We start from the raw sequence: 24,038 nt of genomic DNA, 5'->3' as shown, positions 1-24,038 counted from the left end.
ACATCACCCCCTCTCAAACCCTCTGCGACTCCCTAGCCTCATTTTTCCACAACAAGATTGCAGACATCCACAACAGCTTTGACAACCAACCCGGAAACCAACCCACCCTACCATTTGCTGATCATCTTCCCCCCGTGAACACCCTTAACGACTGGAACCCAATCTCCACTGAGGACACCATCCGCCTGATGAATTCCATCCACTCAGGATCCCCCACAGACCCATGTCCTCACCACATCTTCAACAAAGCAGACTCAGTCATAGCACCGCACCTCCGAGACGTCATCAACTGCTCCTTCAACTCCGCCACCTTCCCGGAAGACTGGAAACACGCTGAACTCACCGCCCTTCTGAAAAAACCCACAGCGGACCCCACCGAACTCAAAAATTACCGCCCCATCTCGCTTCTTCCATTCCCGGCCAAAGTCATCGAGAAAGCTGTCAACAACCAGCTCGCCGCCTTCCTCGAAGCCAACAAATCCCTCGACCCCTCACAATCTGGCTTCCGAGCAAAACACAGCACTGAGACCGCCCTCATCGCAGCAACAGACGACATTCGAACTCTACTGGACAATGGAGACACAGTCGCCCTCATCCTCCTTGACCTCTCGGCAGCATTCGACACAGTCTGCCACAAAACCCTTTTACAACGCCTCAATAACATCGGAATCCAAGGAAAAGCACTTGAATGGATCACCTCGTTCCTCACCGGAAGAACCCAGAGAGTCCGCCTTCCACCATTCAAGTCCGAGGCCTCTGAAGTCATCTGCGGCGTACCACAAGGATCCTCACTCAGTCCCACCCTCTTCAACGTATACATGAGCCCCCTCGCGGCCATCGCACGCCAACACAACCTCAACATCATCTCTTACGCGGATGACACTCAACTGATCCTTTCTCTCACCAATGACCCCAGCACCGCCAAAACTAACCTACATGAAGGAATGAAAGAAGTTGCCCAATGGATGAAACAAAGCCGTCTGAAACTGAACTCAGACAAAACAGAAGTCCTCATCCTAGGTACATCACCCTCTGCATGGGACGACTCCTGGTGGCCGGAAGCCCTCGGAAAAGCACCCATCCCGACAGACCACGCACGGAACCTAGGCGTCATCCTGGATTCTTCACTCTCAATGAACAGACAAGTCAGCGCCGTATCCTCTTCCTGCTTCAACATTCTTCGCATGCTCAGAAAAACATTTCGCTGGATCCCCTCCGACACAAGGAAAACAGTCACCCACGCTCTGGTCACGAGCCGACTGGACTACGGAAACACCCTCTACGCAGGTACTACCGCAAAACTCCAGAAGAAACTCCAACGAATCCAAAACGCCTCAGCCAGACTCATATTAGACATCCCACGCAACGAACACATCTCTGATCACCTTAAAGACCTCCACTGGCTACCCGTCAATAAGAGGATCACTTTCCGACTGCTTACCCACGCACACAAATCACTCTACGACATCGGTCCAGAATGCCTCAACTCACGACTATCCTTCTACACCCCCTCCCGCCAACTACGTTCTTCCAGCCAAGCCCTCGCCACTGTACCTCGCATCAACAAGACCACCATGGGAGGCAGATCCTTTTCATACCTGGCTGCTAAAACATGGAGCTCACTCCCCGCTTACCTTCGCCTTACCCAGAACCACCTAGCATTCAGAAAGCAACTTAAAACGTGGATATTTGACAAATAATCCTCCTCCCCTTCCTAAGCGCCTTGAAACCCTCTGGGTATGTAGTGCGCTATATAAATTCTATGACTTGACTTGACTTGACATGACTTGAAGGATATCCTAAGGGATGTCTCAGATCTGTGGAACAGAGAGAGCAGGCTGGAAGAATATATATATATGTATAGGTTGATCATTGTAAATGCCTCTAGACATACAACCTACAAATAAAGCAACAACACATAATCCTACAAGGAAAATATTAGGAAATGAGGTCTGCTCTAGACTGAACTATATTTTCACGTCATTCAGAGTAAATTGGGATGTCATTGGACAATCCATGTTGGTTCCATCCTGGGAAGTGGGTGAAGTCCCTGTCACAATAGAGCGCACAGAGCGGTCTGTCACTAGAAGGAAACTTACGTCTTGGTGAGAATCCAGCTCTTCTCTGACAATCATCTGATCATGGCCAAAGCATGCCAAGGTAGGACCATTCTCTCATATATTGTTGAATACAGCTCTACCAAGGCCTTCAAACCATCTTCAGATCACCCAAAGTGTCAAATCCCAATGGAGTCATTCTTTCAGACTGCTTTTCCCCTGGGAAGAACAGCAGCACATTTTCTCCTCATTAAAAGAAGCCCAAGCTTTCAAAAAAAAAAAAACTATGCAGAAGGCATGGTCTTCTCCTGCCCCTTGAAGGAGCGGTCCCTGACGACCCCCAAAGAGAGGTGACAGAGTCTCCTGTCAAAGCTGTGGGAGCTGCCTGGACACAGCTGAGATTATATCAAGCAAAGTTAGAGTATTCCAACATGTAATTAGGGCTAGTGGGGACTGTGACACCATTGAACAGGACACTTGAGAATAGTAGCGGGGAGGTTGCTGTGGAACATCATGACAATTGATATGCCCATTATTGATGAGAAGGGAGAACGACAGTTTAGAGAGTGTTAGGAAACCTACATGGAGTAATAGTGTTGACAGCTACTACTTGCAATTTTAGGGGCATCAACCCAGACAAACTGCTGAGCGCTTGACAAGAGGTGTTTACCCTCAAAGCATGCATCTGCTTTCCCCAGATGATGCATCTTTGCCGAATGCTGCAGTGCTTATTCCCAAAGCAGTATATGGCTTGACTCCTAGGAACACAGCAGTATGGGGGATTCTGAGAAATCCATGTCACTCATTAGTCGAGCTGATGATGAGAAAGAGTGAAGTGTTGGTGGTTGGCAGTTAATGGAACATTACATGGACACCCAATTTTGTTGACTTCATTTGTGCCCCAGCCAGGGACAAGAATCATTCCTAAAGTAGGCCAATTAGGGGATTTCTCCTTAGGCCCCATAATTATAGAGGGAACCTTAAACCTATTCATGTGCTTGCCCCCTCTCCCCTGCTTTGTATACTTACCCTTCAGCCTATCCAACAGAAAATCCAGGCCAACCTCTTAATTATTGGACTCAGTCTGAAACTCTGTAAGTGTGTAAACTCATGACTTTGCGGATTGCATTCCAGTAACCATGAGGAACCCATAGCAGTCGCCTTGAGCTAATAATCCGTGTCCGGTTTTTTAATTAATCTTATAACTATCCAAGGGACTGGTGCAGGCAGGAGATGCAAAGCTTCTGAGACATTTACTGATAAATGCCCCTTTCAATGGTCGTCAAGAGGAATTCAGTGTCTGGTTTTATATAGTCTCCTAATTTGCTCTTATTTGCACTGGAAAATTCTACCGACCTACTATAGTTAGAACAGTCAAACCACGGATCATGACCTTGAGAAATTTCCTATTTACCTGGGTGTGACGAATGACGAACCTGAAAATGATGAATTTACCTAAGATTCTATATTTTTAAGGTCTATCCCTTCGCCATTGCAAGGCTGGTCACCTGCAACAGGTCTGTATCCCCTTAATGTGGTCAAAGAAAAGACCTAGATTAAGCTGGCAGAAGTGTACTAAACACTCTGATCAAGGTGGTTTTGAGGTCCCTTGCCCCTCTCTACTCTGTTAAATATGTAGTGGCTAAAAAGGGATACAGAGAAGCTGCTAGGATAGAGGGGTATCACTGGTAGTACCAGGATGTGTAACTACTAGTGGGCTTGCCATGGATGTTGCTTGTAGTGAATGGGGAATCACCACCATCGCTAGGAGTGAGGAGGGAGTGGCACCTGGGGACCATCTACAGAAACACTAGAGTCCTGACTTCAAGGGAACTGTGTAGTCAATTCTGAATGTGGTATTTTTCCTTTGTTTTGCTAGCGGTAGAAATCGAATATTTCTATTTTTTTCTTAAAAGTGGGTATTTGGCTGGACAAAGATTTATTGCTATTGCTGTGTGCATTTTGAGTTGTGAACATGTGTTCATTCCGCTGTATCCAATAGTGACAATGTCTTGGACCTGTTTACACTGTTTGAATGGAACAACAGATTAAGAGCAGTACAGTTCATTTGTACTGTATCTCACAGCGGTGTGTGTATCTAGGTCTGGCCTTTGAAACAGCTTTAGTTGTGTCACCAGACTATTGTTTTTCCCCAACAAATCATTCAGAATATACACTCCTCGAACAGCTTTTTGTCAACGGGCAGCATCCATTGGTCTTTGAAATTGTCGTTCGCCTTTTGCGTCGCCCCCGCTGCATACCTCATGGGGCAGTGTGTCAGCTCTATTTACCCATCGGGTCGGCTTGTTAACTTATTACCCATCCCTTCATTTTGAGTAACTACAATAAAGCCTTTGCACAGTACTGGCAGCCACCTAACAATAGTTCCTTAATCTTCAATGATTAAAATGGTTCCAAGTATGCTTTTTCAATTTTCAATCTTTGACTTTCTTCTTGCTCAAATAGGTATAATTCTGATATTTATATAGGTTTCCCTCGTTTTTATTGCTTGATTTTGCTTGCGAGAAAGTGTCACTCATATTCGTTGAAATGTCACTCATAATTACACTGAAATTATGAAAATGTCACGCAAATCAAACTGAAACCTTGGCAGCCATGCCGGTGCTGGTCCAATAAATTATTTTCAGCATGGCGTCAGTTAAGCCAGTCTGGTGGTGTCATCTGGTGCTGTGTTGCAGGCTGAAGGGGCTGAGCAGGTAGCAGCGTGCCGACCGTGGCCGACGCTGCTCAGCTGCTCTTTAATCATTCTTATTAGGGTTGAACATTACTACTAATGGTCGACGTGAGGAGAGAGGTGAGGGGGTGCAGGTTCAGACTCCTCTGTGCTGCTCGCGGAAGAGAGCAGGGCGGAAAGCGACAGTTTTGTTGTGGGCAGAGTAGGGTGACCAGCTGCCATGGGTGCAAATTCAGGACATTGAGTACAAAAATTCTGGACAGAAAGTCTAAATTCCGGACGAAAATTCGGGACAAAAGGTAAATGTCCATACACATCAGAGGAAGTTGTGCAATAGTGCATAAGTAAATAGACAACCAACATAAGCACAAGTCAAAATACATTTATTTTAAGTTGAGAGAACCTTGCACTCACTGCATCTGTTGTGAATGCAAGTTAAACACACCTGTGTTTGCATATTAAAAAATAAAAGTGAAGAAAAAGATCAAAGTTGAAGGCTTCTTAGATCTTACATGCCCCCTCTCACCCACTGAAAAACGAGCATTTGCAATGCACTAGGTCTCGCATTTGCGAAAGTTTGAGCTATTGGCATTGTAAATGACAATGAGTTTTATCTATGTGTTTTGAAAACCTGCAAACATTGAGTTAACACGCACTTTGTTCTTATCGTCCTTGCTTACGAGACACAAGGCTGTCAGTAAAAGAGGTGCAGTTACTGCTAGCCTTGTGTCTCGTAAGCAAGGACAATAAGAACTAAGTGCGTGTTTATGCACTACTTGCAGGTTTTCAAAGCACATAAATAAAAGGCATTGTCATGTGCAATGCCAGTAGCTCAAACTCTTGCAAATGTGAGACCTATTGCATTGCAACTACTTGTTTCAGGAGGTGCTTGGAAGAAAATGATATGGTTTTGTTACAAGCAGTCAAGTAGTTCTGGATATTGGTGTAGAGTAATAGTGCTGTTGAGCTCAAGGCATCACGATGAGTAGCCAGCACAGTTTGATAGAGTTTAAGGTTAACAAAACAGAAGAACTATCATAAAAAATGATATATCTATATCTACTGGCAGGAATTCCTGCTGGTTCACCAGTGGACTCAGCAGTGACCTCTCGCCCTCTATAGGCTGTGGAATGGGAAGAACTATTTTGCTTGTGGTGCTGAGCTGTGCAAGTGAGAATGGCTAACATAGTCATATCACTATTGTTTCTTTGCAAACATTGATGTGAATTATAACATTTGGTGTATAATACTTAGCTGATAGATTTATTTGTTGCTACTTAGTTTGTAGACCATTAAGGTTGTCCAGCTTTAAAATATAAAGTAAATAAATATCTGAAAGAGACACGTTAGTGATAGATTCCTTACCTTAGAATATCCCCAGGCGTCAGACTGGATCTGGAAAATTTTGCGTAGCAATACCCCTGCGCGCCGGCAGGCGTCGTCCGCAGCTCCGCGTCCGCCGTCGGCGTCGTTAGCGCCGGAATGACGTCGTCGGAGTACTTAGACGCCGTCCATGCGCGCTGACGTCCGTTCTTCTTTTTTCGGCGCCAGCTAGCGCAGATCCAGAGAAGCTCTACCCCTTAGTCTTTTTTGACTAAACTTTTTGATCTTTTTGATCATTTCTCTACTCAAGTCTTTGACTCCAACGGTGCCGGTAGGGATGCCCGGGTTTAAACCCTGTTCCAGGTGCGACCGACTGTTGTCGGTTACCGACCCCCATCGCTGGTGCCTCAAGTGTTTAGGCCTCGACCACGACGACCGCACCTGCTCCGACTGCCGGGCCCCGATGTCTAAAGCTAGGCGGGAGCGGTCTCTCAAGCGACTGGAGCTCCGGCAGTCCCACGGGAGGTCGAGTGACAGGTCGCTGGGTCGGAGCCCTCGCAGCTCCGGGAGTGGACATTGGTCGTCAGGATCCAAGTCCTCAGGTAAGAGGCATAAGAGGTCGGAGAGACATCATCGTTCCTCCGAACCACCCCGACGCTCGCACGATGCGGCCAGGGGTTCGGGTGACACCACCCACGCGGCTCCGACGAAGTCGCAGTCGTCGTTGCCGCCTGCCCCACACCTTCGGGTCCCTGGGCAAGACGCGACGCCTGAGGAGATCGAGCGGTACCTCATGGCCTTGAGGTCCCTCCTTCCTCAGCCGGGTCCCGTGGCTCCTCCGGGCCCAACAGCCCCGGCTGGAGGGCCTAGCAGGTCGGGTGCTTCGGCTCCGCCGCCGTCGGTTGCTTCTGCCCCGGCACCGCCGGCGACTTCGGTCCCGGCGCCGCAGGCCCTCTCTGGATCCGCTTCCGGATCCGGGTCATCGCTGGTCGACCTTACTACCACGCCGATGCCGGCCCTATGGGTGTTGCCCCGGTGCCTGCTATGGACGCCGTCCCCGATCCTACCCCCGGTCCGGTTCTGGCGCCGGAGCGGCACCGATGGGAGCCGCTACCGACGGCATTTGGAGATTTCTATTTCCATGAACAGGACCCATCTGTTGAACCTGTACTACAGGAGATGGGTGACGAGGGTGATTGGGAGGGGTCTGAGGACCCTCTTGCACAGGAGTGCCAGTCACCACAGGACTGGACATATGAGCTTGGGGAGGCCAGTGGCATTGACACTTCGCCAGACACTGGATTTGTCTCCCCTCCCACCGTGGCTACGGAGGAGGGGGCTGCTTATAGTGTAGTGTTGACATAGGCGGCCAAGGCCTTAAACCTTGAGCTTCCTGTCGCGGCCGTGAGGACTAACCTCCTCATGGAGGTCCTTAAACCGCAGGCAAGCTCCAGTGAGCCTCTGCTGCCATTTAATGAGGTCTTGTGTGACGTTCTTGTGAGCACTTGGTCCAAGCCCGCCACAGGTCCGCCTGTGGATAGGAACGTGGCCAGACTACCGCCCGGCCCGGGTGACCCTTGCTTTTTGTCCACCCACCCCACCCCCGAGGGCCTGGTCATCCAGGCCTCCACTTCCCAGACCGCATTCCCGACGGCTCCGCCCGATCGGGAATCCAAGAGGTATGAGCAGTTCGGGAAGAAGGTGTTCTCGTCCCTCAGTTTGGGACTGCGGTCAATTAATACCGCATGCCTCTTGTGCCGCTATACCCACACCCTGTGGGACGCGGTCGTGTACGTGCTGCCACAATGTCCGGAGGAGGTCCGGGCAAAACTCACCCAAACCCTTGCGGAGGGTCAAGATGCAGCGCGGTATTCCATCCGGTGTGGGATGGATACCACGGACTCACTGGGTAGGGCGATGGCAACGACAGTGGTGGTTCGACGCCACGCCTGGTTGAGGTCTGCCAACTTTTTGGCCGATGTCCAGGCCACTCTTCTGGACATGCCGTTTGATGGCCGTCGCCTCTTTGGCGACAAGCCAGACCATGCGCTTGAGCGATTTAAGGATGCCAGGGCTACGGCCAAGGCCTTGGGCCTCTCGGCCCCTCGCCAGCAAATGGGTGCCTTTCGCTCCTTTCGTGGCCAAGGAAGGGGCGCCCCCACACGTGCTGCCAGCCACGCACCGCAGAATGTTCAACAGCACGGTGGCGGCCGTGGAAACTGCCGTGGCAGCGTTCAAGGACAATGGCGCGGCCAGTCCACTCCTTCCCCCGCAGCACCTGCCTCAAAACCCTCCTAGTCTGCGCTTTCAGGCCCTTGTGACGCCAGTGGGGGGCAGGGTTCGCCATCACCTCTTCCACTGGTGCACCGTCACGTCGGACAGGTGGGTGCTGCAAATCGTCCGAAGGGGCTACTCCCTCCCCTTCGAGGCGACCCCTCCAGCCATGCCACCGCAATTCCACCGCGTGTCAGGGGATCACTTGCAACCTCTTCGCCAAGGGGGCCATCAAGCGCGTTCCTGGGCCAGAAGTAGGGTGTGGTTGTTACTCCCACTACTTTCTGGTACCCAAGAAGGGCAAAGGGGGCCTACGCCCTATCGTGGACATACGGAACGTCAATGGCTTCCTCCAGAAGGAGAAGTTCAAGATGCTGACTTTGGCTCAGGTCTTAGCTGCCCTGCACCCTGGAGACTGGATGGTAGCGTTGGACTTGCAGGACACCTATTTTCACATCCTCGTCCTGCCGGCCCACCGGTGTTACCTCAGGTTCACGGTAGGCCACGAGCACTTTCAATTTACTGTGCTCCCCTTCGGCCTTACCAGCGCCCAACGGGTGTTCACCAAAGTGATGGCCGCAGCCCATCTGCGCAGGTTAGGGGTTTCAGTCTTTCGCTACCTCGACGACTGGCTGTTGAAGGCGTGCTCGCCCCAGACAGTTGTCAGCCACCTCCAGACTACGGCCGATCTCCTGCATCTGCTGGGGTTCTCCATCAACGTGCCGAAGTCACACCTGTGTCCCTCTCAGAAGCTCCTCTTCATCGGAGCGGTTCTGGACTCGGCGCAGTTTCGGGTTTATCCACCCGAACAGCGGGTTCGGGATATTCAGGCTCTGATTCCGATCTTTTAGCCTTTATCCCAGGTCTCGGTCAGGTTGACGCTGCGGCTTCTGGGGCTGATGGCCTCCTGCATCCTTCTGGTGCATCACACCTGGTGGCGGATGCAAGCTCTGCAGTGGGACCTGAAGTTTCAGTGGGCCCAGCATCAGGGCAACTTGTCCGACCATGTCTTGATCTCGGAGGGCACTGCAAAACAGCTGCAGTGGTGGCTCACGGATCGCGATTGGGTCAGTGGCAGATCCCTCTCCCTACCCCACCCGGAGCACGTAGTTGTGACGGACGCGTCCCTCCTGGGTTGGGAGGGCCACATGGGAGAGGCGGAGAACAGAGGTCTCTAGTCTCCGGCGGAGTCCCAGCTCCACATCAACCTTCTGGAGCTGCCTGCGATTCGACTTGCACTGAAGGCATTCCTCCCTTCTGTCCGGGGGAGTCTAGTGCAGGTGTTCACGGACCACACCACCGCCATGTGGTACTGCAACAAACAGGGTGGGGTGGGGTCGTGGACCCTATGCCAGGAGGCCCTGCGCCTCTGGCAATGGCTGGAACATCAGGGCATGACCCTGGTGATTCAACACCTGGCCGGTTCCCTGAACGCCAGGGCGGACAAACTCAGCGGTCGGTGCATGATGGATCACGAATGGCGTCTGAACTCGGACGTGGCGCAAGGCCTCTTTCAGCAGTCGGGAGTGCCTTGGTTAGATTTATTCGCCACAGAAGAGAACGCGCAATGTCATCAGTTCGCGTTGGAGTTTCCAAGGCGGCACTCGCTCGGAGACGCTTTTCGTTGCGAGTGGAGTTGCGGTCTATTGTACGCCCTTCCGCCGGCCCAGGTTATGCTTGTGGCTCCGGACTGGGCACGAAGATACTGGTATGTAAATGTAAATGTAAATGTATTGGCATTTATATAGCGCACTACTTACCCGTAGGGTCCCAAGGCGCTTCGACCGCTGCGAAACCCTTCCTGGCTTCCCTGAGAGAGGGTCCCTTAATGGGTATCTCCAGGGTGAGACCAGGCATCCCTGGCGGTCTGGTGGGGCCGTTAGTGAAGATGAGGCAAGCTAATGCCCAGAGTTGCCGAGTGTGATCGCTGATCAGAGTGGGCACCGAGGCGAGAGAATTATCGAGTCCGCTGACCCTGGTCCAGAAACCTGCCGCGCCGGGAATCGAACCCTGGTCTCGGGCCGTCCTCTGCTCTCTGGTCTGCCGCCTCTAACCAGTGAGCCACACTACTTCCCGAGCTACTCAGCATGTCCGTCGATCCCCCGATTCGTCTGCCTCTTCGGGAGGACCTTCTGTCGCAGCAGCAGGGGACGGTCCTCCACCCGAACCTGTCCAGTCTACACCTACAAGCTTGGAGATTGAGCGGCGACAGTTGAGGCCATTTGACTTGCCTCCCGAAGTCAGTACTGTCATTCTGGCAGCCAGGCGTCCCTCCACAAAGTCGGTATACGCCTGCAGGTGGAACAGATTTGTGGCATGGTGCACAGCAATGGCTGTGGATCCACTCTCTGCACCCCTTTCTGAGGTTCTCTTCTTCCTTCTTTCTCTTGCCCAGCAGGGCTCTGCTCTGGGCACTATCAAGGGCTACCTTTCTGCCCTTTCCGCCTTCTTGAGGCTCCTTGATCAGCCTTCCTTGTTCAAGTCCCCGATTGTAAATAGGTTTTTGAAGGGCATCACACACATGTTCCCTCCTTTTCCTTTCGTGATGCCCCAGTGGGACTTGAATCTGGTACTTACCTTCCTAATGTGTGCTCCTTTTGAACCGCTCCATAACTGTCCTCTCCGTCTTCTTACCTTGAAGACTGCTTTCCTGGTTGCCATCACCTCTGCCAGGAGAGTGAGTGAGCTCCAGGCTCTTTCTTCTACACCTCCTTTCCTCTCTGTTCATCCGGACAAGGTTGTGTTGCAGAGAGACCTTCGTTCCTGCCCAAGGTTGTCACGGCCTTCCACATCGGGCAGTCCATTACCTTGCCCACCTTCTTTCCGCCTCCACATCCCTCGAAAGAGGTAGAGAGGCTCCACCGTCGGGACCCAAAACGTGCGCTCTCTTACTATCTGGATCGCACACTCCAGTTCCGGGTGGATGACCAACTCTTTGTTGGTTACGTGGGCGCTAAGGAGGGAAAGGCGGTGCACAAGCGGACCGTCTCTCGGTGGATCATCTTGTGTATCCAGGCGTATTACTCCTTGGCAAAGAAGGAACTCCCTGTGGGACTACGGGTTCATTCTACCCGGGCCACAGCGACTACCACTGCCCTGGGCTGAGGAGTGCCCTTGCAGGATATTTGCCAGGCAGCTACGTGGGCCTCGCTACACACGTTTGCAAGACATTATTGCCTGGACAGCCAAGTCCGAAGGGATGGCTTCTTTGGCCGTTCTGTCCTCCAGGACTTTCTGGTGTGATTATTGGTTCGCAGACCCACCACTGGGGTTGGTATTGCTGGGGTTTCTATTCTAAGGTAAGGAATCTATCACTAACGTGTCTCTTTCAGATGCACAAGTTACTACTTGTGTAACGATATATCTGTAAGAGACATTAGTTAGTGATAGATTCCTTAACGACCCACCCATCCTCCCCGTTCTGCGAACCGATATCTAGGGTTAAGGTCATCCCCTTTCAGGGCCCTAGTTTCATGGCACCAGTGTTGGTTCTATCATGGCTCTGTGTATCTGGCGCAGAAAGCTGTGTATCAGAACTGACGTCAGCGTGCATGGGCGTCGTCTAAGTACTCCGACGTCATTCCGGCGCTAACGACGCCGACGACGGACGTGGAGCCACGGACGACGCCTACCGGCGCGCAGGGTTATTGCTACGCAAAATTTTCCGGATCCAGTCTGACGCCTGGGGATATTCTAAGGTAAGGAATCTATCACTAACTAATGTTTCTTACAGATATATCGTTACACAAGTAGTAACTTGTGCATTAAGAGACTTAACAAAAAAACATGCAATGCAGATATGGGTAATTGCATGAATGTTCGGTGGCTCATTGGTTAGTCTTTTTCCTGAATCTGCACAGAGAGTTAAGAGGTCAATTTACGCCTGGATCCTCAAGACAAGATACATTTTCAGTAGCAGTCTGAGCTTAATGAGCCATGGGTTCCATCGGGTGAGGTAGAAAAGGGAATTTGAGAGATCGAGCTTGTGTTTGTACTGACCTCTTCTCCCGCATACCACTAAAATCTATAGCTTTACAGAGGTACAGGGATACCAGTATTTGGTGTCTGGTCATTTGGTAGGCTAGGAACGTCAAGGACAGTCCTGAACGTTAAGGCGATGGGAGCTTTGCATCAGGCTTTGAAGTCTGCTTATATTTTTTAGTTTGAGTGATTGTAAGAGTTTGGCTTCTACTAATATGTGTTGGAAGTGCTCCACGTCCAAATAGATTAATTGCAGAGTGAAATATAGGGCCCTATGGAGAGAATATTAAGATTTACTTAAAAAATATATATATATATTTGAGAAACCCGCGTATGCACTCTAAGTGCTAATGATCCACCCACATCACTCCATGTGACCCAGATGTTGATTTGCATGACCCCGTTGACATGTCTGTGTAGGCATAGCAGTAATCTGTTGAAAGGGGGTGTAGGTAAGCATAAGACCTACTTGAGACAAAACAGCTACTAAGCTTAATAGACGGATGTCATCACCATAAGGGTAACACGTTTTCCATTGGGCCATCAAGTGCACATCTAGTTTATGGAAAGCCCACCCAACCCAGTTACTCTTTTGAAGAGTCAAGGTGCTGAGTTGTGCACAGTTGTGGCTTGGTTTGATGGCCCATGTATGTAGTTGAATAATTTAAAGTAATGTAGTGATTGCAGATGTGCGTATAGAATAGTGACCATAATATTATTAGCCATATATATGTATTTTTTTTATGAAATAATATGACCAAGAACGCAGCGGAGCTCTGACTTAAATTATAAATTATGGATCTGTTCCCAGGAGCATCAGGTGGAGTGCACTAATAACAAGGTGCCAACTTTGATCTGCGGCTTAATAAGTACTTTTTATCTAGTGTGCATCTATTACTGCAGAAGCTTGGCTTTTACACGTACATAACGTATCCTATGTTGCATTACTAGGAAGGCTGGGAGGTAGGTGGTGCGTGCGGGTGTGTTTATTTTAGGGCACAGGTGCATTCTTCAGAGGCAACTCTTGCATAGCTGAAGATTGCATGGAAGTGCTGAATCCTCCGAGCTGGAGAGAGGTCAACTGAATGCTGCTAAATAACCATGATCAGCTCTTCGAGCTGTCTTTAAACTTTCTAATTCACTGTGGAGCATGTCTCGGAAGGGAAGTCGCATAATTATTCAGATGTTGAATACAGACGCAGAGCGGTGCTCCTGGAAGCAAGTCGCCATGTAAGCTGATCTCTGGCTGCTGGTCTCCTAATATATTGCGGGGTGGCCTGTGTTTTTTTGTAAACCAAATCTCGAACCAATTGTTCATGAGTGAAATCGCTTGATTCATTTGGTGTGTGTGCTTTGTAGTGTCCAATTAATGTCTTTACGGGAGAGGTGTGGCGCCACAGCCAGGGCGACTGACGCTGGAATCTGGGGATCACGGTTGGATCGCCGGCGGCAGATTAGCCCAGCACCATGTGACTCTGGGCAATAGCTTGCTTAATCTTCCCGAAGGTCCTCAGCGCCTAGAGACCCTCACGGGTGATTGTTCGCGCTTTACAAATGTGGATTATTATTTACCCATGTTTCAGTGGGACAGTGGAGAGCGGTGGCTCCTGCCTCCAGGCAGTCCCTACTTTGTTAGTTGCTTAAGGAGGACTGGGCTTCAAACGGTGTCTAAAGTCCTTTGCTCTGTTCGTGTTTGTTTTCGCTTTGTATAGTTGTATAGCCCTGAACTTTTTTCTTGTGTGATGGCGATCCACGTCGAAACGGTGATAAGTGCTTTTATTTTGGCATCCGCGTGATTTTCAATTCCGATATAATTTGTGTTAATTGATGGGCAGTATGTAGGTCAGACTTTGATTCTGGCATTTAGAGGGGGCCAGCAGCAACAGCTGTTACTTGGCTGCCCCGGCCAAGCACATGACGTCATGTCAACCGCCTCTCTGCGCCCCGACCTGTGAACCGCACACTGACGCTAGAACTGAGGCGTGTTTGCAGTGCAGAGGGGTTCAGGTTTCCCTGAGGATCCCATCCGAGTTTAGCCAAGCCTGCTGGATACCTGGCCCACCATCAGCTGGTCCCACGAACCACAGTGAAGGTGCACAAGCAGTTGGAGTAGGGATGAATTATCGCGCTATTCTTGAGGACTACAAAAGAAAAGATAACACTTCAATACATGACATAATGTACATTGCCAGAGCACAAGATTACAACAACTTATTACTAGCATAGTTGTGTAAAGAATAGAACAGTAGGCACTTCTGAATCAGTTAATAGTACATGTTGCTGCGCTTTCATGAGGTTTGGAATTCAGGCATCAGGCCTGACTTCCTGTAATCAGGGGTGACAGGAATCGTCAATTCGCCTCGCCAGGTGCAGGCGGGACCCCTCTCATTGGCTCGGTTTACGGTATCCCTCTTCGGAGGATTAAGCAGCTTTACCAATTAATCAACCTTAAGAACCGGAGAGCCAGACGCCCAACAGGCCCTGCGAACTCCCCACATGGAGGCAAACAGCTAAGATGACTTCTATAGCACAACACTGAAACTAACTAGGAGGATGGGGAGGGAGGGAAAGTGAAAGCGTGAAATGCGCCTGCTGTGATCCAACGCCAGCCCTACGCGGGGACAGGAGATGTGTATGCGTGCGGAGTGCACATCTCCTGTCCGTACGCATGCACATCTCCTGTCCCCCTTCGGCAGAGAAACCGACGACAATAGGTCTCGCCAAGGCGTTCAGCGTATGCACTGTGTATTTGGGCGAGACCTAAAAAGAAACCAGATCAGAAATGCTGTTACTGGACAGAGAGGCCCATTATCATTCTGTACGTGATAATTAGGCCAACATACAGAATGATAATGGGCCTGATAGCAGCCTGTTCCAGGTCTAGGAGGGGCTGCTGCTGGCCAAAGATCACAGCAGGAGCGTGAGCTGGCCCCTGCAGTGAGAGCTAAAGGCTGTTTGCAGGGAGCAGCTCACGCCGGTGTCTGAAATTACGGACAAAAGGTGCCCATGGAAAAAACCCTTACGGACAAGGGGCCCAAATTATGGGCAGTCTGTAAAATTTACGGACGATTGGTCACCCTAGGGCAGAGTGGTGTCTTTTCTTTGTTCGGTGCTTGGTTTAGGCTTCTTTGCTGTTTTTGTGAAAAGTTCACGTAATGGCAGTTGTTTGCCGAGGCAGCAAGTGCTGCTATGGTGTACTATTTGGAAATGTTTACATGGCACCACCAGATTACAGTTCTGGATCATCTGCTGTGACGTGAGCTGGTTAACTCTTCTAGTGCGCATTAATTGAAAAACACACGCACCACTATTTACACCATATTCCTGGTAATTACAATGTTCATCATGTTAAACGTTTCATTGCCAGAGTTTTGCTTGCCCATACACAAAGCTGCACTGCACAGCCAGGTATGCCCAGATACTTTGAGCTACCCCATTGTTAAGACTTTTTAGTAGCTGTTCTCAGTATAACCGCATTCCATTGGATCCTAGAGACCTTTCAGGGGTCTCATGTGGCGTGTTTTTAGTGGCACAAAATCAGTGGCAGCAATTAAGCTTTCTCACACTAGGCCCATATGTGCAGCCTTCTCGCACTCCCTGCTTCTCTACTGAATCTGGGGCCTGGTTACAGTGACACACAGCCTACAGGTAGCCCCGCTATATAAGGGCACTAGTTTAGTGCCCTTCCATTTCCGGTGCTCTCTCGTCACTCAAATGGTTGTTATTTCTGATATTTATATGTTTCCTTCGTCTTCATTGCTTGATTTTACTTGTGGGAAAGTGTCACTCGTAGTCGTTGAATGTCACTCATAATTACATTGAAATTATAAAACTGTTACTTAAGCAATTTGAAACCTTGGCAGCTATTAAACTATGTGTAGGGAGGCCCATTTTCCTTATTTACATTTGTGCCTGTTGCAGCCTCGCTGCCTCAGAGTCTTCAGACTGCGGAAAGCACCCGTAGAACCGATATGGATCTAGGGAAATGTCTGCTGGGTTCCTTAAACAGACATTATGATAACAAGCCAGTCATTCACTTCGGTGGTTCCTATTTAATAATGTGCTTAGTCAGAAACCCTCAAGTGCTGAGCTTTTTGCTAATGTGCAAACTTTGCTGCCCGGTTACATGATTAGTTACTTATGTGTACTTGGTTATTTTATCTGTGTCAGTAGAACTACACGCTGCATTATATTTACTGGTGTGCTGTGAACATGTCAAAGGTATCCATAGTTCTTCGGCCACTGTACCTTTTGAATTCATTATACAGTATGATCTGCAAGTAAAGAAAGTCAGTCTTTGAAACCTAGAAACTGGCTAAAGTGGGCTGTGCTGCTTATGTTTAATGTCATTTATGAATGTTATTGTGGTCTAGTATGGCAAATATTACAGAAGCTGATTAGTGGAAACCAATCAAGGCAGTGCTTTGGTGTGTATAAGTCGCCTGTCCTCCTGTGTGAGACACAGCAAGCTCATCTTCAGCTGTCAGATGTGAGAGGTAGTTGGATTATCCCTGCCTGTCGGGCATGGCTAGCTCATCTCGTGCTGCGCGGCGTCAGGCATGGGTGGCTACCTGCTCTGCTGCGCAATGTTGGCATGGTGTTGGCTCATCTGCTGATGTCCAGTGTAAGGCATGGCTAGCTCATCCCCAAAATGATTGAACCCCCAAGCCTGGGGACTGAGAGACCGAGAAGAAAACTTGATCTGTTGTTGTTTGCATCCTCCAAGACCACAATCTACAGTACCAAAAGGCAAATGAGAGAATTCTATCAAGAATGGACTGGCCAGTGCTTCCCTAACGTTTTGGAACCACAACCCAATTTTTAAAACAACCAAGTCTTGTGACCCACCTACCTTTAATGGACATTAGGCAGGGTGATTTTCGAGGTTACTAAAGCATTGTGTGGTATCACGTTGTCCTTTACATACAGAACATTTTCCATTGAAATGCCCCCTAAATTTGAACAGACAATGAGTTTAATTGATAAAACTATACAGTACACAAAGATAATGTGTGGAAATTGGGTTTATCTGAATATTTATCATTAGTCTATTAATAAGCAAAGTGTGTTGATTTGGTTTGATATTTTTAAAAACTCTGTTTCCAGCACACTTCAGAATGACAAAGAAATGTGCTTCATTTCTGATTTCTTAACTGCTGAATGCATACAGTTAATTTACAGGTATTTACATTTTGTTATGTGTTGCTAAAAAAAACTGACATCCTACATCCCTTCCTTTCACACTTCCTGTACTCTTGCAAGATTGTCACATAATTTACTTTAAAACGTCTTCACACTTTGCACTCAGAGAAAGAAAAGTAAACACTGATGCCCATCTTAAAAGAATAAGCAGCAATTTGTCAGATGGTTCAATTCCTGCCTCGACGGCTCTTGGACTCAATCTTCCCGGACCTGATAATTCTCGCCTCGGTGCCTAGTCTAATCATGGGTCCCACTCTGTGACTCTGGGCAATAGCTTGCTTAATCTCCACAACAGCCCCAGCAGCGCTTGGATGCCTGGCTTCACCTTGGGGGTGCCCAGGAGTGGACATCCCACAGGAAAAGCCAGGAAGGGTTCCACAGCGGTATGAATACAGCGCTACGAGACCTCTGGGTAGAAGGCGCTATATAAAAACAAACACATTTACATATATGTCTCACTACGGAACAGGACTTGGATATATCACAACATTGTAAGGCAAGGTATCACCCACCACCCTGGGTGTCATGCTTCATCATCAGTCTGCTGATCTCCTGTTGTCCACTGTCAGCAATGGCAAGATCATCTCCAGCTCGCCAGTGTCGGGCATGGCTGGCTCATCGGTTGCTGTTTGATATCAGGAATGGCAAGCTCATTCACTCCTTTTTTAGCTTTCTGTTCAAATAGTTGTAGTCTTGTTTTTATTTTGTGGTAAACAAATTACAACGTTTGACATGGTTAGAAACAAACATGATTGGATCAACTACTCATACCTTAAATGGGAAAATGTAATGAGAACTGTTGAATGCTCTCCCACACTATTCAAAGTAAATGTACTTAATGGTATAAACATTTGAGTTCTGTCATTTCTGTACCTGTGGAGTTAAGTGCTAGTGGAGTAAACGTCATAGGCTGCTGGTATGATCCTTTTTAATGTATAATACAAATGCATTAAAACATCTGACTAAAATGTGATTATTGCATGCAACTAATAATGAGTCTGAATGCTCCTTTTTACATTTCCTTTGAAGTCCCAAACCTACTGACTTTGGTATGTCACGCACTGTGATTGCTTGCATAGTGTGTTGTTGCATTCCTTCCACGCACACAGCCTTGGCTGCAAGTGCACAGAGGCCCTCTATTGCCACACACAGAAGAAAAAAATTGAGAGAACATTGATCATAACAGTTTGCCACGGCTAGGCCTATTGGCTTTGAAAATGCTTGTTCTAGTGTTGCCATGGAGATTAAGCACTTAGTGGAACCAGTTTTGTGGCGATCTATCAAGTCTTTCAAGGGACAGCGGTTACAATGTCAATTACTATAAATGCAGAGATGATGGTGTATCTTCTTGCATGCCTTGGTCTCTTCATTTCAAGCCAGTGGTAAGAATCTGCAGAATGGATCCTTCCTCAGGAATAGCAGGGCTTCTGCAGATCTCCACGATCAGAGGCGATGACTTCCGTCTTCTGTTTGATATAGCCAGTACATGCTAAGTTTTAAAAAAAAATGTATGCGATATGTAACCGTCGTCGCAGTGCAATCCCGCCAACACAGGCATTTAAATGTCCCAATTCTGGTCAGCTGAGACTAGCTTTAAGGTGCAGTATGGAAGTTTGTTAAAGTGTAATGCAGTCGGCTGTAGATGTTTGCGGATGTGTTTGGGTTTGGGAACAGTTCCCTCTATTACTATGTCGGGCAGCGTTAAAATAAAAATGGTTTCTTTTAATAGCATTTATTTAGAGTTTTGAAGGGGATTTATGAGTTAATTAGTGACATGTTGTTACTAGTTACGAAATTTGTCTCCAAGTATTACATTTTATTAAATCATACCTTTCAAGTTATTGGGTTTTTCAAACAGCACCATTATTTTAGTCAATTAAAACATATAGGTTTTGTGTCTGTGGAAATTATCCATTTCACAGTTAGTCTGCCCACAGTTCACACTTCAGACAACTCTACAGCTTTCTTGCTTCACTGATTATTAATACATTTACTGCATTTGTATGTATCTCCTGTAATAAGTATTAATATAATGGTGCACAAGTCTGGAATATTTAAATAGAGGCATATTATGCTGTGACTTTAAATCTGTTTATTTTTATGCCCTCACCACATTAATCTAAATCGACTTTTTATTTTGTTAATCACACTAGGACCTCCTTATGGAAATATACAGAAGTATAGGGGAACCTGATAGCCTGTATGGCTGCGGTGGTGGAAAAATGTTGCACCCACTTGCAAGGTCAGTATTATGCAATATTATCCTGTTACATTTGGGGAATGTGACATTATGAAATATAATTGTTAATGATTTTCACGTTGCAGGATTCGTACATATGAGCATGAGGCCATGTGGGGAAAGGCTCTTGTCACCTATGACCTGGAAATGAATCTTCCTCCTTCCACTCGTCAGGCAGGACTAATTCAGGTGATTTGATAATCATCGTCAACATCATCTAATCGTAAATAGCAGCATGTCCCCTGATACCCTCTGCTTTCAGCTATCTCTCGGTTATGCTTGGTTATTCTAATGTCCGGTATATTGAACCTTTGTTGCTTGTTAAAGTGTTTTGGTAAGACATGCTTAGATGTACTATGTCTGTCCAGCGTACCATTTTTTTCTATACACAACTATTAACTGCCAGCATTGGATTGCAAGTGTGTCATGTTTGTATTGCACTGTGCATGTAATGGAGTTAGAAAGGAGATCTTTTTAGGGCCTGAATCACGGAAGCGAAATGTCAGTCAGCAAAAAGGTACATGTTAAAAGCTGCTGTCAGGGGGCAAGTTCTTTGCAAGGAGTTCACAAGTCTAACAGTTAAAGAAGGTTAGAGTGTGAATCAGATAATTCTAATGAGAACAGGTTTAGTGGTGACCCCTAGAAAGGTTTCCAGAAATGTGCTCTGAAGAAGAGAACAGATTCTAAATACTGACAATGAATAGGCTGAAATTATATGTGTAGGAGATATGTACTGCGATATGAAGAGAAACAAATATTGAGTCTGTTTTTAGAATTCAACAAATCGCTAGTATAGACAGTGAGTAGAGGCTGGCTTACACTAGATGCTGTAATGCTACAGAATACATGCATTTTACTTCAAACTTGTAAAATATCTGAACTGTGGTCTGATGTGCAAACACCCACCAAGCACAGACTAGAAATTGTCAGTGTTTGGTACAGATAAAAGAAGAAATAATAAAAGCTGCCTCATTCAGATTTAACGATATGTCTGAATTGATTGGAAACTGACACAAAGGTAAGTATAGGTGTCTCAAGGACAAGGGGTGGTTCTAAAATGTGATATTAAAACTAATGGGCTAGTGGAATTTCCTTTACCCAGATGTTGACGTTCACTCACCTGACTTTGAGGTGTGGGTTTCCTTGATTTTACTTTGTACTAAAAGGTAATAATATAATGAGAAACAATATAATTTCCCACCTTGGCAATTAGAAAAATGCTTTATTATTAAAATCATGTTCTCAACCCATCTTATGTCACTGCTGCAGGCCTTACAGAATTTTGGAATGTGCCATATGTTGTCCACCTATTTAAAAGGACTTGAGCATGAGACCGAGGAGTGGTGCGCTGAACTTCAGGAAATACGTTATCAGGCAGCATGGAGGAACATGCAGTGGGAACAAGGACCTGCCATCAAGTAAAATAATTTCATTTTTTCTTTTTCTTGGTTGCAATAGTTTTTTAATTTAAAGTTAAAACATATTTTAGTACACCCTCTTGTAATTATTGATAAATTAGGGTTATTCTTGCTCTACATAAGAAACCTATCCTAAAATAAACTTCATATGTTATCAGACAGTCATTTTGTAAAATTAGGTAAACACCTTTAATTGGATTGCCTTTGATTCCTATTCATCAATATATCAGAAAGCCTCCTTCATTGTATTATCCAAATTATCATTTACATGGACAAAATAGAGTGAGTTCTAGCTTCCTACATACACAAATTTACCAGCATGACATGAAATAAAGGTTACACAGTTTTAATAAATAAAATCAAACGTTTTTTACCAAGCTCAGACTTCTGACAACATGAAGAATGTAATACAATGTAAGGTACTTACATTTTCTTACAGTTTTCAATTGATGCTAACTTTGAACACTATCTTGCCAATTTCCACTCTCTCACTCAAACGGCTCATGAACCCAGTGTATCTTCAAATTGAAAAAAGCTGTACATGAAACAAAATTCTCTTATCCTTACTTTCAGGTTATGTTAGATAAGGAAAATGCATTTAACTGTAACCTTACTTCTCCTTCGAGGAAATCTTTATTGAAGTCATAAGCGCTGAAAAGTTCTGCTCATGCAGGAAATCCTGCAGCATTTTTTTAAAATGTATATGTAACTAAAATCATTTTCATGAAAAACAATTTTTGTGGTCCATCTACAGGCTACATTGGTCAAATTTCATCAGTTTATCTTAGGAAAGCGAGTTAAAACAAAAAATGTCATTAGTGTTTAAATAAGTGGCTAGAACTATCTTCCACAAACCTTCTGAAAGGCCAAATGAAAGAACTCAAATGTGCCATATTCACTCTTCTGAGTTCAGAGACTGTAAACTGATTCTATTCCTTTAAGTGGCTTTTTACCGGCTGTAACCATCATGCTACCAAGGCTTCCTCAGTTTTTATAACCTCTCAGGACCCTGCTTACTAGTTACAAGAGCCCGATATTGTACTAAATAGTTTTGCAAACCCATCTCACGTAAAAACTGTGGGAAAATATCAGGAAGATAACGCCCCAAAGAGGTTCCAAAAAAGACCTGGCTTATATGGGTGTCGGCTCTGAAGTCTAACAAAAATGTTTTTTTAATGTATGAATAGATTTCTAGGTGGCTGCCATGGAGATTTCTCTGATTTGAATGTTCATCAGATTTCTAGTTGTGGCCACTTTTCCCCTTGTATAGTTTGGTTACCTGTGTGGGATTTGTAAACCATTTTATAACTTGATAAGAGTGCTAAGGCGACGCTGGAGAAGAAGCGGGAGTGCTTCAAAACCATAGCCCTCTAGTGGCCATCACATGAGGGTATCTGAGGTGTCTGAAAGGTGAGTATTCTATGTACATTTCTGCTTAGAAAGGAAGCTGCTGCAGGAAACAGTGGGTTTGGAGAGGGAGACATGCCATCAGGACTCTGCTGTGTCAGCTTCCAAAATGACTTCAAAGGCATCATTGAAAGAACGTGTCAGCAACTTAAGATTAAGATAGTGTGAAGTCAGAACAAGAAGCAAAGCAAACCATAGAGAGTTGCAGACGAACACCTGAATGAGTATATAGAGAAGGCAGAGACTGGACCTGTGGAGAAACAGGAGGAAGGTCCAGGTAAAAGACAGGTAGCCGACTAATAGGAGAAGAGGCGGAGTTCGGTCAGCACTTGTAGGTTACCTTAAGTAGTGTCCGCAGGATCAGAGAAGTTGTCTTGCAACTTATTTCGTCGTTGGGTTTCCCACTGAAAAAAGTTCATTCACTCTTTGGTGTTCCCTTGCAATTTGTTTGTTGACCTGCCCTTCGCTCAGTTCCTTTACTGTTTCGCCTGCCTGTTTGCCCATTTGCTTTGAAACTCTGTATCACCTCTTTGATTACCGAGATTGTTGGCGGTCTGCATGTGTGTCAGCTTGTCATACTCTAGAGTCTTGGGAGGGGTCCTGGAACTCTCTGTGGGTCATCAAGCTTTGAAGCATCAGGTATGTGTGCATTGTGATTGAATTTACTGACATATGTACTCAAAATTAATGAATGAATGAGAGGATCTTATATAGCATACAGCTATTCTAGGAGTGTCCCTGTAATAATGCAATCAAAGATCGAATTAGAAACAGGGAACAGCTGAAGTACTACTCTCCCTAAAGTTTGAATACATGGGTTTTCAGCTCCTTCCCAAATTTAGTTTCCTCTGTAATAGATCTCAGGTGCCCAGGTTTCATCTGGTGATTCAGAAAAGGGGGTGGTGATGAACAGAGTGTCTGAATTAAGCAGACCACTCTTACCCAGTCCAAAGATCAGGGCTTTATCCATCACCGTTTTTTAGCTCACTGCACCATCCCAGCTCAGAACTTGGCTATATGCAAATTAGTCTGACCCTGGCCCAGTGCATCATGGGAACAGGGCAGACCAAACTGCAAAGCCAATTCTTATACTGGGAAGGAAACAAGCTACCGGGGACCGGTTTCTGGCATTTCAGCCGTCTTCGGCCCGGCTTGCTTGAATCCTGATGGTGCAATGAGCTAGGGACTCACATCTGAGTATACCCTTCCACGCTTATGGTGGACAAAAATGATTCAGAAAAGGGGGTGGTGATGAACAGAGTGTCTGAATTAAGCAGACCACTCTTACCCAGTCCAAAGATCAGGGCTTTATCCATCACCGTTTTTTAGCTCACTGCACCATCCCAGCTCAGAACTTGGCTATATGCAAATTAGTCTGACCCTGGCCCAGTGCATCATGGGAACAGGGCAGACCAAACTGCGAAGCCAATTCTTATACTGGG

The 24,038-nt window shown here is 46.8% G+C and overlaps 1 protein-coding gene across 1 annotated transcript in view; it reads left to right on the top strand.

Moving 5' to 3' along the window:
• ATM (ATM serine/threonine kinase) overlaps positions 1–24,038 on the top strand; it is a 1,399,724-nt gene that overhangs the window by 996,187 nt on the left and 379,499 nt on the right. Inside the window, exons 41-43 of the mRNA XM_086935231.1 lie at positions 19,686–19,774; positions 19,858–19,960; positions 21,041–21,189. Of these exons, the coding sequence (XP_086791357.1) occupies positions 19,686–19,774; positions 19,858–19,960; positions 21,041–21,189 (341 nt within the window). The remainder of the gene's footprint in view (positions 1–19,685; positions 19,775–19,857; positions 19,961–21,040; positions 21,190–24,038) is intronic.

Source organism: Lissotriton vulgaris, chromosome 8, assembly GCF_964263255.1.
Source record: "Lissotriton vulgaris chromosome 8, aLisVul1.2, whole genome shotgun sequence".
In the NCBI taxonomy this organism is placed as follows: domain Eukaryota; kingdom Metazoa; phylum Chordata; class Amphibia; order Caudata; family Salamandridae; genus Lissotriton; species Lissotriton vulgaris.
The sequence above is the reverse complement of the archived record's forward strand: the minus strand, read 5'-3'. Positions and strand labels throughout refer to the sequence as shown.